This window comes from Panthera onca, chromosome B3 (assembly GCF_046562875.1).
Source record: "Panthera onca isolate mPanOnc1 chromosome B3, mPanOnc1 haplotype 2, whole genome shotgun sequence".
In the NCBI taxonomy this organism is placed as follows: domain Eukaryota; kingdom Metazoa; phylum Chordata; class Mammalia; order Carnivora; family Felidae; genus Panthera; species Panthera onca.
Window position 1 is genome coordinate 131,534,839 of NC_138344.1, and position 16,282 is coordinate 131,551,120.

At 36.0% G+C, this 16,282-nt stretch overlaps 1 protein-coding gene across 7 annotated transcripts in view; it reads right to left on the bottom strand.

Annotated features, from left to right (window-relative positions):
• EML5 (EMAP like 5) overlaps positions 1-16,282 on the bottom strand; it is a 179,158-nt gene that overhangs the window by 109,817 nt on the left and 53,059 nt on the right. For all 7 annotated transcript variants that reach the window (XM_060620490.3, XM_078447924.2, XM_078447925.2 and 4 more), the window contains 3 exons: positions 8,369-8,506; positions 3,749-4,005; positions 2,438-2,650 (listed from right to left, as the gene is read on the bottom strand). In XM_060620490.3, the coding sequence (XP_060476473.2) occupies positions 2,438-2,650; positions 3,749-4,005; positions 8,369-8,506 (608 nt within the window). The remainder of the gene's footprint in view (positions 1-2,437; positions 2,651-3,748; positions 4,006-8,368; positions 8,507-16,282) is intronic.

Here is a 16,282-nt window from a genome sequence, read left to right on the forward strand (position 1 = left end):
TTTTTTTTCAAGTTTTTAATCGAATTCTAGTTAATTAACATATATGGTAAAATTGGTTTCAGGTGTAGAATTTAGTGATTCATCACTTACATTTAACACCTGTGCTCATCACAAGTGCCCTCCTTAATAGCCATCACTCATTTGGCCCACCCCCCATTCCTACCTCCCTTCATCAAACCTGTTTCTTCTCCATAATTAAGAGTCTCTTATGGGTTCCTTCTCTGTATTTTTTATCCTTCCCATATATTCATCTGTTTTATTTCTTAAATTCCACATAGCAAGTGAAATCATATAGTATTTGTCTTTCTCTGACTGACTTATGTTACTGAGCTTAATAAACTCTAGTTCCATCTACGTCATTGCAAATGGCAAGATTTCATTCTTTCTGATGGCTGAGTAATATTCCACTGTATATATATTCCCACATTTTCTGTATCCATTCAACCGTCAATGGACTTTTGGGCTCTTTCCATAGTTCGGCTATTGTTGATAATGTTATTATAAACATTGGGGTGCATATGCCCCTTTGAATCTGTATTTTTGATTCCTTTGGATAAATACTTAGTAGTGCAATTGCTGGGACGTAGGGTAGTTCTGTTTTAACCTTTGAAGAACCTCCATATAGTTTTCCAGAGTGGCTACACCAGTTTGCATTCCCACATTTCTCACCAACCTCTGTTATTGCCTGAGTTGTTAATTTTAGCCATTCTGACAGGTGTGAGGTAGTAGCTCATTGTGCTTTGATTTGTATTTCCTTGATGATGACTGATGGTGACCATCTTTTCATGTGTCTGTTAGCCATCTGGATGTCTTCTTTGGAAAAATGTTCATGTCTTCTGCTTACTTCTTAACAGGATTATTTATTTTGGGGGTGTAGAGTTTCATAAGTTCTTCATAGATTTTGGATAGTAACACTTTATCCGATATGTTATTTGCAAATATCTTCTCCCATTCCTTTGCAAATGACATATCTGAACTACCTACTTAAACACAACTATTCAGCTGTTCACTTTTTACTGAACTGCATTTTAACATGTATCTAAAAGCTTTTACCAATGACCAGGTAAAAATAATTACTACATTTGCTACAGATATTAATGCCCTAGGAATATACTCACTGCACCTAATCTAAAGCTCCATGCTATATGAGAGAATTCTTTGAAAATTAAATCTCAGAAAAAAAACTCTGCTTTCCCTGAATAGTGAAAAACACTTTTTAAAAAAACATCTGGCTCAGTTGATCACACGATTCTAGATTTGGGGTCATGAATCTGAGCCCCATGATGAGACAAGTTCACTTAAAAAAACAAAACATGTATATCAACTACACTCAAATTAAAAGGGTTAAAAAAAGGCTTAAAATACTTATGATGAAAATTATTTTGTGTCCTGTTTTATTTTATTTTTGGTTTCCAGGAAACTAATTCCTGATACTAATTGTCTATTCATATAATTATTTTAGTACTTATGGACTTGTTATAAGCTAACTCAAATATTTATTTGTCCCATGCTTTGTTCCACACAGTAATACACAGTATTTCACTTAATTATCCCCAAGTCTATGAACAGAATGTTTAATATCATCATTTAAGTAGAGATCCAAGAAAAAAAGGTGATACATAAAATGTGTAGAAAATAAACAATGATAAGACCTCTTATTTATCTTACCCTGACTGTTTACACAAAGTATATAAATGCCAAAACGATATATGTTAAGGATTTAAACAAAAACACACCTGTACATGAAAACCAACCAAGAAACCAACAGGTTCCAAATTATGACCTGAGAGATTCTTGAGAAAAAGCCATGAGAAAAAATGTCTTCTAAAAGATACATGTTTAACAAGTTAAATGATTAAAGATAATTAGAAATAAGAAAAGTGTGTCTATCATTGTATAGTCTGACTCTATCAAATAATTCTGGGAGTGGAGAGAAAATGATTCTTTAAGAAGAGGTAAAGTATTAGTAAATTCTTAATATGTGAGTTCAAAAATAATCTTCTAATAAAAATTTCATGTCCAAAATAACGGTAACAAACAATTTTTAAATTAGCAAAATAAATGTAGCTAATTCTGTTCATTTTCATGCAACCCTTCACCAATTAATTAGTATACATATTTAAAAAAATATAAACCCTTTTATCTCAACTAATTTTCTACAAGAACTTAAAAGTCTTTTACTTAAAACAATTTTTGTAATTAATTTATTTGTTTTGAGAGAGACAGACAGACAGACAGTGTGAGTGAGGGAGAGAGAACCCCAAGCAGCTTCCTCACTGTCAGCGCAGACCCTGACACAAAGCTCAAACTCATAGGACCATGAATCATGACCTGAGACGAACTGAGTCATATGCTTAACTGACTAAGCCACCCAGGTGCTCCTAAAAGTCTTTTATAACAGACGAGCTACTTAATAGTATTTTGAAAGAAAAAATACCTTTTCTTAAACAAGGGTATCGGAATAATTTTATAATTCCATAGTCATCAGCTGTAACTAAAACTTGGCCAATATAATTTCCATCTACTGAATTTATATCATTGATATCTGAATACTTGGGCCAAATTCCATTTACTTCAAGGCCTGAAACACATGTCCATGAAGCCCAATGAACACCTTTTATTTCTTCCTTGTTTGTCACTTCTTTTCCTCCTAAAAATAAATAATAGTCTTAATTTAAGAAGTTATTTCATTTTATTTTTTCTCAAGCATAAATTATACTGATAACATGGTAAACTCCAAAATTTCTTCGCACTACAGTTAAAGGAGAGTAGCATGAATAGGTAGGTGAATACGGTAAGGAGAGAAGAAAACTAAATGAAAGGAAATTATTTAAAACGCCACTACCCAAATTAGAGACACACAGATTTGATTCTGATGTAGCTTAGCAGGTTCGCTCAAGTGGAGAATAAACATTAATCCTACTAAAATCATGCCAGATTAGTCACAACACTGTAAATCAGAAGAACAAGTAAAAGCTGTAAGAAAGTGGCAAATCAGCTTTTAAACGAGAAACCTAAGAATATACATGGTTGAGAGAAAAAAAGAAAACTGAAGGACCATGAAGGAAGGATGGCCAGGGAGTAATACATTTACATTAGGGATCAGGGCGTTAGGATTCGGTCCTAATTACACACACATTGGTAATAAAAAACTTTTAGGGAGAGGCATTAATTTAATTATGCAGCTAGTTTTATTAAATAAGTTGTTGGAAACTAGTGACTAATTCATTAAGCATCCAACTAACTGAGGTACTGAGAGATAACATTTTGATGGTTGCTCTAATTCTTTTACAAATCTTTGGTGGCAACTCTCTCAAATTTAGGGTTTTAGCTATAGAATGGATATTTACAAAATTTATTTGAGGTAACCACAAAAAAAACCCAAACAATTTATGGTAAGGCATTGTTAGCAATTATATTTAATTAGTTCCACCCATAAAAATGGCACTTTGACTTTCTAACACAGAGTAGGACTTTACCAAATACTCCTCACATAGCACGGAATTCAACATCAAGTAGGTTTTAGATCCTCCAAGCAAAGAAGTTTTAATGAAGAACCAAAAAGATTTCAATAGGGCAGCCTGATGGAAAAGATCATAATGCCTGAAACATGAGCTCAGATCTTCTTTAATTTCCTGTAATCAAATGTATTTTATACTCTATTTCTCGTCAAATTCTAAAATATTTTACAGGTACTAAAAATCCATAAATAATAATATTAATTTATTAGAAACTTAGAAACTTTTACCTGGCATCCTATAAAAAAGTCTTTTACCATTTCCATCATTTGTCTGTAAGTATCTACTATCTGAGGACCAGTCAAGATGAGTGATGAAACTAAGCGACCCAACACATTCCCCAAACTTTTTATAACGTTGCGCAACGCCATAGATATCAACTGAGCTGTCATTGCATCCAACAGCAAGGTAAGTTCCATCTGGGGAATATTTTAACTCATGAATTGCCTCCTTCCTGTCTTTAACATGTACAACTTCGGTCATATCTCTGTAAAGAAAAAATGAGACCACGTGAAAACAAGTCATTTGAGAATTAGTTCAGTTTTCAAATGTGTCTAAAATGACTATGAGGCTATATCAAGTATTTATAAATTATAAAACAAATATAAATGATACAAATATTAATTCAGGAACAATTATTTTGTTGAACAGAAATATAAGAGGACCAAATATGCTGGAAGTAGAAGAAAATGTTGAATTTTAGTTTTTTAATTACTTTAAGGTAGTTTAAAGATTCATACTAAATTTTCATACAATAAAGGAAATAAAATCACAGATTTTTATGATGAAGTTCCTTGGAAATACTGAGTTTATGAAAAATGCTTAATTACAAACACTGATTTTCAAATAAATTTTTATAATCAGACAAATGTGCAAAATTACATTCAAGAAATAAGGAAAAGAGGAATTGATTTGTATTCAGTAAGACATTTGAATGTATATCTTTATATAGGCACCGCTAATTATTTTTATTTTAACCTCTTCGAGCTTTTATAATACAATACAAATTCTTCCCAATTAACGACCATTTCAACCAGTAAAGTTAAACAATTTTTTCAATGATGCCTTATAACTGAGTTTTAGTTTGGGACACGCTGTATTGCAGATGCCTCTGAGACACCCAAGTGATGTTAAATAAACAACTGGAAATACACAGCTGGAGTTCAGAGGAGAGATGAGAGTGAGACCTTGGAACGTATTTGGAACCATCAGGCTACGGCTGGAAACTGAAACTGGAGGCAGGATAAGACTATCTAAGGGAGAAAATACAGTAAGAAGAACAACAAGCCTAGGCATGAACTTTGATGTCCTCCAATACCTACTGGTAGGCAGAAGATAATGAGCCTATAAAGAAAATGGAAGCAGAAGTAGGCTGAAAAGAGAAAGAGAATTAACATTCAAAGTCTGGGAAGAGGATGTTTTGAAAAGGAGGGGGTGGTTAAGGGGGCCAAATACTGCTGAGTATCAACCTAGATGAAGACTGATGTTTCCTGGCCTTAGAGACAGGGTAGTGTTAGCAAAAGCTTTTTTCTTTTTTTTCTTTTTTAAAGTTTATTTTATTTATTTTGTGAGAAAGAGAAAAGAGAGTGTGCCAGCATGAGCAGGGGAGAGACAGAAAGAGAGAAAGAGAGAAAGAGAGAAAGAGAGAGAGAGAGAGAGAGAGAGAGAGAGAGAGAGAGAGAGAGAGAGAATCCCAAGCAGGGTCTGTGCTGTCAGTGCAGAGCCAGACCAGGGACTCGATCCCACAAACCATGAGATGGTGACCTGAGCCGAAATCAAGAGTTGTACACTTAACCGACTGAACTACCCAGGCAACCCCTATCTTAATCCTTTTAAAGTTGACATAATGTGGTAGTGACATGGTCAGAAAGAGACAAATGGCTAGCCACTGGTAGAATCTAAAATGACAATGTTTTTACAACCAAAGCCTATTCCATACCCTGCAAGAAACTTTATTCTATCCCCCAGGAAATTTGTTAACTATGCTTATTAAGCTCTTCCTCTAAAGTCTTCCTAACTATTCATGAGAATGAATGAGTGCCTCTGAGGAGTCTGCTGTGCATCACACCATGCAGCCCACCATAAGTCAAAGTTTTACATGTATGTATCTTCTAATTTTAAAAATATTTGCACTTTTTTCATTTAATCCCACGATATTTATGTTTATTTTAATATAAAATTGGTAACAGTTTTAATCACAAGGAAGAGATGCTCTAGAAGTTATGTAACTTTGTGCTGGCACATCACCTTGTACCTCAATTTAAGAATCAGTGTGGGGGTGCCTGCATGGCTCAGTTGGTTGAGCATTCGACTCTTGATTTCCGCTCAGGTCATGATCCCAGGGTCATGGGATCAAACCTTGCATGGGGCTCCATGCTGGGCATAGAGCCTGCTTAAGATTCTCTCTCTTCCCCTCTACCCCTCCCCCGCATTCGCTCATGCACTCTTGTGCACATGCTCTCATGCAGGTGTTCGTTCTTTAATAAAAAAAATTTTTTTTTAAATAAAAAAGGATCAGTGTATTAGGGGGAACCTTGGATGGCTCAGTTGGTTAAACGCATCCAACTCTCGATCTCAGCTCAGGTTTTGATCTCAGGATCGTGAGTTCAAGCCCCACATTGGGCTCCATGCTGGGCCTGGAGCCTACTGAAAAAAAAAAATAGTAATAATAACCAGTGCATTAGATTCAAATCTATTCAATATTCCTCCAGTCATTATATGAGGGTACGTTAGTATAGCTACACTTATGAATTTTGCTTTATGGTATAGAGAATATATACCACAAACCAAGAAGAAACAGTGACCAGGTGAATTTAGGATTAAGAATATTGAGTTACAACAATAGTCAAAGTATGGAAAGAGCTCAAATGTCCATCAATGGATGAATGGATAAAGATGATGTGGTATATATATACAATGGAGTATTACTCAGCAATCAAAAAGAATGAAATCTTGCCATTTGCAACTACGTGGATGGAACTAGAAGGTATTATGCTAAGTGAAATTAGAAAAAGACATATGACTTCACTCATACAAAGACTTTTAAGATACAAAACAGATGAACATAAGGGAAGGGAAGCAAAATAATAAAAAACAAAAATAATATAAAAACAGGGAGGAGGACAAAACATAAGAGACTCTTAGAGAACAAAATGAGAGTTGCTGGAGGGGTTGTGGGGGGGAATGGGCTAAATGGGTAAGGGGCTTAAGGAATCTACTTCTGAAATCACTGTTGCACCATGTGCTAACTTGGATGTAAATTATAAAAATAAATAAATTATAGAAAGTAAAAAAAAAAAAAAATATTGAGTTAAAGTTTTGTGGTTAAACTACAAAGGCATGCAGCAGTCATAATCACCACTCCAGTGATCCTGTCAGCAATGTTGGACTCAGTTGCTTAAACACTGACTTATTAGAAATAAGAACTTATTCACCTAGTTACTTGCAAATAATTGAAAGGTGAAATAAATGTACAATTAACAAAAATAATCACTATTTTTAATGCATACAAGCTAAACAAGAGGAACTCTTAGACATTTTCCAAGCATCTCAAATTCTTGGTTGCAAAACAATGTAAATGTACTTAATGCCATTGAATTTTAAAATATGGTTAAGATGGTAAATTTTATATTACACATATTTTATCACAATTTAAAAAGCAGTACAAGAGAAAAATCTTACCATATCTCATTGTAAAAATCTGTCCCAGAAAAGAGTCAGTGTCTAGAGAAACGGAGAAGTACAAAAAAAAAAAAAAGAAAGAAAGAAAAAGAAAAAAGAAACAGAAGTACAAGAGAACACGAGGTACCTGAAGAAGCGAAAGATGTTTTATACAGTTGAAAGAAAGAGACTGAGGTAGAAAGAAACAGGCTGGAAATGGGCACTACTGGCTATGTTAAGGATTATGAACTTCCACTTAAGGACAGTGCTAAGCTTTTATCGTATTTTAGGAAGAGGAGGACTGCAAACAAATGTGTTTAAAAATAGTGAACTGAAGAGTGAATAAGAAAAAGTCTTGAAAGAAGCAAAACAGGAGGTAAGGAGACCTGCTGAGACACTATTGCACCAATCCAGTTAGGAGATTGCAGAAGCCCATACAACAGTACAATGGTGAGAATGGGAGGAAGCAGATTAATTTGAAGACTACTCAGGAAGTAGATTCTCCAGAACTCTGTGATTAACTATACAAGGGAGGCAAAAGAGAGAAATGAATTAATGATTTCTGGACTGGGCAAATAAAAAGGTGGTCCTACCACTCACTAGGCTAAGGAGAAGGATTCTGTAAGTATATATGCTTATGAACACACATGGATCTACAGCAAAGTTTTTAATAGCTATACAGAATTCAGTTGAATGCACCATAACTACAATTCAACACAGGATGTTAACTGCTTTAACAAATTCTTTCAACTTTTCTAATGATGCAAACAAAAAAAAAGTAGGCATTTTTTTTTCAAAGAATAAAGCTACAAATAACAAAAAACATTTCACCCATTTTTAACTGCCCCAAGGCTACCCCCCACCCACCAATGGCAGAGGATCATTACTGAAAATCAATACTACCAAGGAATGGAAGTCAAAACCCAAATTTGTAGCTCAAAATTTTAGCCATTAATTCACTAAACATTCTTAACCCCTAAAACCAAGGTTTTTGAGTTAACCACTTTCTGACAAAGCCATTTTTATTAATATACTTAATATTCAATAAAAGTAATATCTGATATATATGTGTGTATGTGTATATATATTAATAAGAAGGGAGGGAGGAAAGGAAATGGGTAAAAACAATGAGTATTATATAGTCTCACTTAAAAAAATTTACTGTTTTTATTCCTACTCCAATATCATACCTTACTCTAAGTACAGTGAATGAGCCATCCTTCATTCCAAGGGCAAGATGGATTCCATCTACATTTACAGCTGCACAACGAATGGGTTCTTCCATATTACACCTTGCTATTAGTGCATGATCTATTAGACTCCATATCCTGTAACATTTAATTAAAAGAATAATTAACCACTGTGTGCTTAAAAAAATGATGAACTCTGAAAAGATTTTGATTAAAATAATCATCTCATTTTAAGAAAGTAATATGAATCTAGAATTTTAACACTTTGCTTTGTCAGAAGGAGATCTTATCTATGAAAATAGGAATACTGTTCATATTTTAAAAGATAAGAATTCCAATTGTAATGAAATCAAGTTTTTCCAATCATTCATTTTAGGTAGATGATTTCTACTCTGATCAAAGGGGATAAACACACCCACACATGTATATATACATATACACATACATACATATGGTATATATAAGGGGTGCGTGCGTGTGGTATAGTGGTATATGGTATATACTATATATATAGTCTAAAAATTTTTTTTAAACATTTATTTTTGAGAGACAGAGAGAAATAGAGCATGAGCAGGGGATCAGCAGAGAGAGAGGGAGACACAGAATCCGAAGCAGGCTCCAGGCTCTGAACTGTCTGCACAGAGCCCGATACAGGGCTCGAACTCACAAACCGCGAGATCATGATCCAGCCGAAGTCGGCCACTTAACCGACTGAGCCACCCAGGCGTCCCTATAGTCTTTAAACTTAAGAGTAACATTTAAGACTATGCAAATTCAGAGTCTGTTCCAGACTCTAATGTTAGAAATCTATAATGGGTAAGTAGAAAATGCCATTGTTTGAAAAATTAAGAATTATACTTCTAAATAACCTAAAGGACAAAGAAAAAATACAAATGAAAATTAGTTAATATTTTCAAGTTACAATAAAATGTTTCATATCAAAACTTGTGGGATTCAGCTGAAATAGTACTTAGGAGGAACTTTAAATACAGATATTGTAAAAACAAATGCTACAATTTAATGAACAGAAATCTACCCCAAGAGGTTAGGACAAGATCAGCAAAACTAGATTTTTTAAGTGTTTTTAGAGCAGTGTTTTTTTTTTCCCCCAATATATGAAGTTTATTGTCAAATTGGTTTCCATACAACACCCAGTGCTCATCCCAAAAGGTGCCCTCCTCAATACCCATCACCCACCCTCCACTCCCTCCCACCCCCCCATCAACCTTCAGTTTGTTCTCAGTTTTTAAGAGTCTCTTATGCTTTGGCTCTCTTCCACTCTAACCTCTTTTTTTTTTTTTCCTTCCCCTCCCCCATGGGTTTCTGTTAAGTTTCTCAGGATCCACATAAGAATGAAACCATATGGTATCTGTCTTTCTCTGTATGGCTTATTTCACTTAGCATCACACTCTCCAGTTCCACCCATGTTGCTACAAAGGGCCATATTTCATGCTTTCTCATTGCCACGTAGTACTCCATTGTGTATATACACCACAATTTCTTTATCCATTCATCAGTTGATGGACATTTAGGCTCTTTCCATAATTTGGCTATTGTTGAGAGTGCTGCTATAAACATTGGGGTACAAGTGCTCCTATGCATCAGTACTCCTGTATCCCTTGGGTAAATACCTAGCAGTGCTATTGCTGGGTCATAGGGTAGGTCCATTTTTAATTTTTTGAGGAACCTCCACACTGTTTTCCAGAGTGGCTGCACCAATTTGCATTCCCACCAACAGTGCAAGAGGGTTCCCATTTCTCCACATCCTCGCCAGCACCTATAGTCTCCTGATTTGTTCATTTTGGCCACTCTGACTGGCGTGAGGTGATATCTGAGTGTGGTTTTGATTTGTATTTCCCTGATGAGGAGCAACGTTGAGCATCTTTTCATGTGCCTGTTGGCCATCCGGATGTCTTCTTTAGAGAAGTGTCTATTCATGTTCTCTGCCCATTTCTTCACTGGATTATTTGTTTTTCGGGTGTGGAGTTTGGTGAGCTCTTTATAGATTTTGGATACTAGCCCTTTGTCCGATATGTCATTTGCAAATATCTTTTCCCAGTCCGTTGGTTGCCTTTCAGTTTTGTTGGTTGTTTCCTTTGCTGTGCAGAAGCTTTTTATCTTCATAAGGTCCCAGTAGTTCACTTTTGCTTTTAATTCCCTTGCCTTTGGGGATGTGTCAAGTAAGAAATTGCTACGGCTGAGGTCAGAGAGGTCTTTTCCTGCTTTCTCCTCTAGGGTTTTGATGGCTTCCTGTCTCACATTCAGGTCCTTTATCCATTTTGAGTTTATTTTTGTGAATGGTGTGAGAAAGTGGTCTAGTTTCAATCTTCTGCATGTTGCTGTCCACTTCTCCCAGCACCATTTGTTAAAGAGACTGTCTTTTTTCCATTGGATGTTCTTTCCTGCTTTGTCAAAGATTAGTTGGCCATACGTTTGTGGGTCTAGTTCTGGGGTTTCTATTCTATTCCATTGGTCTATGTGTCTGTTTTTGTGCCACTACCATGCTGTCTTGATGATGACAGCTTTGTAGTAGAGGCGAAAGTCTGGGATTGTGATGCCTCCTGCTTTGGTCTTCTTCTTCAAAATTACTTTGGCTATTCGGGGCCTTTTGTGGTTCCATATGAATTTTAGGATTGCTTGTTCTAGTTTCGAGAAGAATGCTGGTGCAATTTTGATTGGCATTGCATTGAATGTGTAGATAGCTTTGGGTAGTATTGACATTTTGACAATATTTATTCTTCCAATCCATGAGCAGGGAATGTCTTTCCATTTCTTTATATCTTCTTCAATTTCCTTCATAAGCTTTCTATAGTTTTCAGCATACAGATCTTTTACATCTTTGGTTAGATTTATTCCTAGGTATTTTATGCTTCTTGGTGCAATTGTGAATGGGATCAGTTTCTTTATTTGTCTTTCTGTTGCTTCATTATTAGTGTATAAGAATGCAACTGATTTCTGTACATTGATTTTGTATCCTAAAACTTTGCTAAATTCATGTATCCGTTCTAGCAGACTTTTGGTGGAGTCTATCGGATTTTCCATGTATAATATCATGTCATCTGCAAAAAGTGAAAGCTTGACTTCACCTTTGCCAATTTTGATGCCTTTGATTTCCTTTTGTTGTCTGATTGCTGATGCTAGAACTTCCAACACTACGTTAAACAACAGCGGTGAGAGTGGGCATCCCTGTCGTGTTCCTGATCTCAGGGAAAAAGCTCTCAGTTTTTCCCCATTGAGGATGATGTTAGCTGTGGGCTTTTCATAAATGGCTTTTATGATCTTTAGGTATGTTCCTTTATCCCGACTTTCTCGAGGGTTTTTACTAAGAAATGTTGCTGAATTTTATCAAAGGCCTTTTCTGCATCGATTGACAGGATCATATGGTTCTTATCTTTTATTAATGTGATGTATCACATTGATTGATTTGCAAATGTTGAACCAGCCCTGCATCCCAGGAATGAATCCCACTTGTTCATGGTGAATATTTCTTTTTATATGCTGTTGAATTCGGTTTGCTAGTATCTTATTGAGAATTTTTGCATCCATATTCATCAGGGATATTGGCCTGTAGTTCTCTTTTTTTACTGGGTCTCTGTCTGCTTTAGGAATCAAAGTAATGCTGGCTTCATAGAATGAGTCTGGAAGTTTTCCTTCCCTTTCTATTTTTTGGAATAGCTTGAGAAGGATAGGTATTATCTCTGCTTTAAACGTCTGGTAGAACTCCCCTGGGAAGCCATCTGGTCCTGGACTCTTATTTGTTGGGAGATTTTTGATGACTGATTCAATTTCTTCGTGGGTTATGGGTCTGTTCAAGCTTTCTATTTCCTCCTGATTTTTGGAAGCGTGTGGGTGTTTAGGAATTTGTCCATTTCTTCCAGGTTATCCAGTTTGTTGGCATATAATTTTTCATAGTATTCGCTGATAATTGCTTGTATCTCTGAGGGATTGGTTGTAATAATTCCATTTTCATTCATGGTTTTATCTATTTGGGTCATCTCCCTTTTCTTTTTGAGAAGCCTGGCTAGAGGTTTATCAATTTTGTTTATTTTTTCAAAAAACCAACTCTTGGTTTCGTTGATCTGCTCTACAGTTTTTTTAGATTCTATATTGTTTATTTCTGCTCTGATCTTTATTATTTCTCTTCTTCTGCTGGGTTTAGGCTGCCTTTGCTGTTCTGCTTCTATTTCCTTTAGGTGTGCTGTTAGATTTTGTATTTGGGATTTTTCTTGTTTCTTGAGATAGGCCTGGATTGCAATGTATTTTCCTCTCAGGACTGCCTTCGCTGCATCCCAAAGCGTCTGGATTGTTGTATTTTCATTTTCATTTGTTTCCATATATTTTTTTAATTTCTTCTCTAATTGCGGGGTTGACCCATTCATTCTTTAGTAGGGTGTTCTTTAACCTCCATGCTTTTGGAGGTTTTCCAGACTTTTTCCTGTGGTTGATTCCAAGCTTCATAGCATTGTGGTCTGAAAGTATGCATGGTATGATTTCAATTCTTGTCTACTTATGAAGGGCTGTTTTGTGATCTAGTATGTGATCTATCTTGGAGAATGTTCCATGTGCACTCGAGAAGAAAGTATATTCTGTTGCTTTGGGATGCAGAGTTCTAACTATATCTGTCAAGTCTATCTGATCCAATGTATCATTCAGGGCCCTTGTTTCTTTATTGACCGTGTGTCTAGATGATCTATCCATTTCTATAAGTGGAGTGTTAAAGTCCCCTGCAATTACCACATTCTTATCAATAAGGTTGCTTATGTTTGTAATTGTTTTATATATTTGGGGGCTCCTGTATTTGGCGCATAGACATTTATAATTGTTAGCTCTTCCTGATGGATAGACCCTGTGATTATTATATAATGCCCTTCTTCATCTCTTGTTACAGCCTTTGATTTAAAGTCTAGTTTGTCTGATATAAGTATGGCTACTCCAGCTTTCTTTTGACTTCCAGTGGCATGATAAGCAGTTCTCTATCCCTTCACTCTCAATCTGAAAGTGTCCTCAGGTCTAAAATGAGTCTCTTGTAGACAGCAAATAGATGGGTCTTGTTTTTTTATCCATTCTGATACCCTATGTCTTTTGGTTGGCGCATTTAGTCCATTTACATTCAGTGTTATTACAGAAAGATACGGGTTTAGAGTCATTGTGATGTCCGTAGGTTTCATGCTTGTAGCGATGACTCTGGTACTTTGTCTCACAGGATCCCCCTTAGGATCTCTTGTAGGGCTGGTTTAGTGGTGACGAATTCCTTCAGTTTTTGTTTGTTTGGGAAGACCTTTATCTCTCCTTCTATTCTAAATGACAGACTTGCTGCATAAAGGATTCTCGGCTGCATGGGTTTTCTGTTCATCACATTGAAGATCTCCTGCCATTCCTTTCTGGCTTGCCAAGTTTCAGTAGAGAGATCAGTCACGAGTCTTATAGGTCTCCCTTTATATGTTAGAGCACGTTTATATCTAGCTGCTTTCAGAATTTTCTCTTTATCCTTGTATTTTGCCAGTTTCACTATGATATGTCGTGCAGAAGATCGATTCAAGTTACGTCTGAAGGAGGTTCTCTGTGCCTCTTGGATTTCAATGCCTTTTTCCTTCCCCAGATCCGGGAAGTTCTCAGCTATTATTTCTTCAAGTACTCCTTCAGCACCTTTCCCTCTTTCTTCCTCCTCTGCAATGCCAATTATGTGTAGATTATTTCTCTTTAGTGCATCACTTAGTTCTCTAATTTTCCCCTCACACTCCCGGATTTTTTTACCTTTTTCTCAGCTTCTTCTTTGTCCATAATTTTATCTTCTAGTTCACCTATTCTCTCCTCTGCCTCTTCAATCCGAGCCGTAGTCGTCTCCATTTTATTTTGCAGTTCATTGATCGCATTTTTTAGCTCTTCCTGGCTGTTCCTTAGTCCCTTGATCTCTGTAGCAAGAGATTCTCTGCTGTCCTTTATACTGTTTTCAAGCCCAGCGATTAATTTTATGACAATTATTCTAAATTCACTTTGTTATATTGTTTAAATCATTTTTGATCAGTTCGTTAGCTGTTGTTATTTCCTGGACGTTTTTCTGAGGGAAATTCTTCTGTTTCGTCATTTTGGATAGTCCCTGGGTTGGGACGGGACTGCGGGGCACTTCCCCTGTGCTGTCTTGAATAACTTGCGTTGGTGGGCAGGGCCGCAGTCAGACCTGATGTCTGCCCCCAGCCCCCGGTGGCTGGGGCCACAGCCAGACTGGTGTGTGCCTTCTCTTCCCCTGAGCAGTTTCTTTTTAAACATTCTATTTGTTGATGTTTTATAAGAAAAATGATTTTGTATATATTTTTTATAGCTAGGAAATTTGTTAAACTATCTTTTTAATTCCAATAATTTCTCTGCATTTTCTTCTTGATTTTATACATATATAATCATAACATCAGCAAATGACACTTGTTTCTTCCATTCCAAACCAAATATCTTTATATAAATATATTACACAGATATAGTCTTACTGTGCTGACAAAGATTTCTAGTCTACAGCTGAATATAATGGTGACAAATATAATGGTGAAAGTCGACATCACTGTCTTCTTCCTGATTCCAAAGGAAAACTTTCAGTATTTCGATAACAATTATATTTACCAAAGACTTTATGCTCTACCACAAGGGTCAGCAAACCACAGCCTGTGGGCCAAACCGGGACCACTGTCTGTTTTTGTACAGTCTGGAAACGTAAGAATGGTTTTTACCTTTTTAAATGGTTGGACAAAAATTTTAAATGACAACGTTTTGAGATATGAGAGAATTCTAGGAAATTCAAATTTCAGTGTCTGTAAACCAAGTTTCATGGAAACACAGCCACACTTTTTGTTTACATGGTTGCTTTCATACTGCAGAGGCAGAGTGGAGTTGTTGCCAAAGGAACGGCAGATGGCATGTGACGTTCATATCACTTCGTACTGCCCCTTCCATGCACTACAAATTGCAGTGACGGCACAGTGGAGCATGAATTATATTGTTACTGATTTAGATGGTACAGCACTGTATTATGCAATAACACTATAGCTGCTCTAAAAAAACACAAATACAGATTAACATTACTGGACTAAGGACTCATCATGGTATCTTTGACTCACAGGAAAGCAATGATTAGAAAAATTCTATTTTAAAAATTAAAATGTGATGTCAACAAAAGTTAAGTTTCTAAGTGGCTTGTTAGCCAAACAAGGAAAGCTGTTTCTTGGTAATGGATTAATTATATTATTTTAAATTGCAGTGGCTAAAGAAATGTGTCCAGAGAAAATAAATTTAAGGTTATTAGCTTTTAGGTCAGAAGAGTTTCTCAAAGAGTTGAAGGTGTTGGAAAAACCACCAACAGTTAACTAAAAAACAAGACAAACAATGTTCAGTGGTTTCCCCGAATTCTGGTGAGTCAACAGATGTTAACAACACTACTCAGTTATTTATGTGAAGAGCCAATGCCAAGTTTGAAGCAATGAAAAATCAGTTTCTGTCGCTAGTCGGTGTGGAACAACTACAAGCTAGAATGTTTTCAAAGACGTAAGTGAAAAAGAACTAAACCAATACAATGTAAAGTGGCATTAGATGGGGCTGAAAAACATGGATAGAAAAAAATAGCCGTGGCAAACTTACAAAGCCTATAAAAATGTAAGGTTTTGTTCAAAAAGCCTACAATTATTCACTGTTTTTTTTTTAAGTTTATTTATTTTGAGAGAGAGAGAGAGAGAGAGAGAATATCCCAAGCAGGCTCTGTGCTTTGAGTGCAGAGCTGGAGGCATGGCTTGATCCCATGTCGTGAGAATCACCAAACCAAAAGTCAGATGCTCAACTGAGCAACCTGAGCCACCCAGGCACCCCTCACTAGATTATTCTTTAGCAAGTATTTTGCAAACAAAACAACAAAAAAAAAAACTGAATCATGTTTTG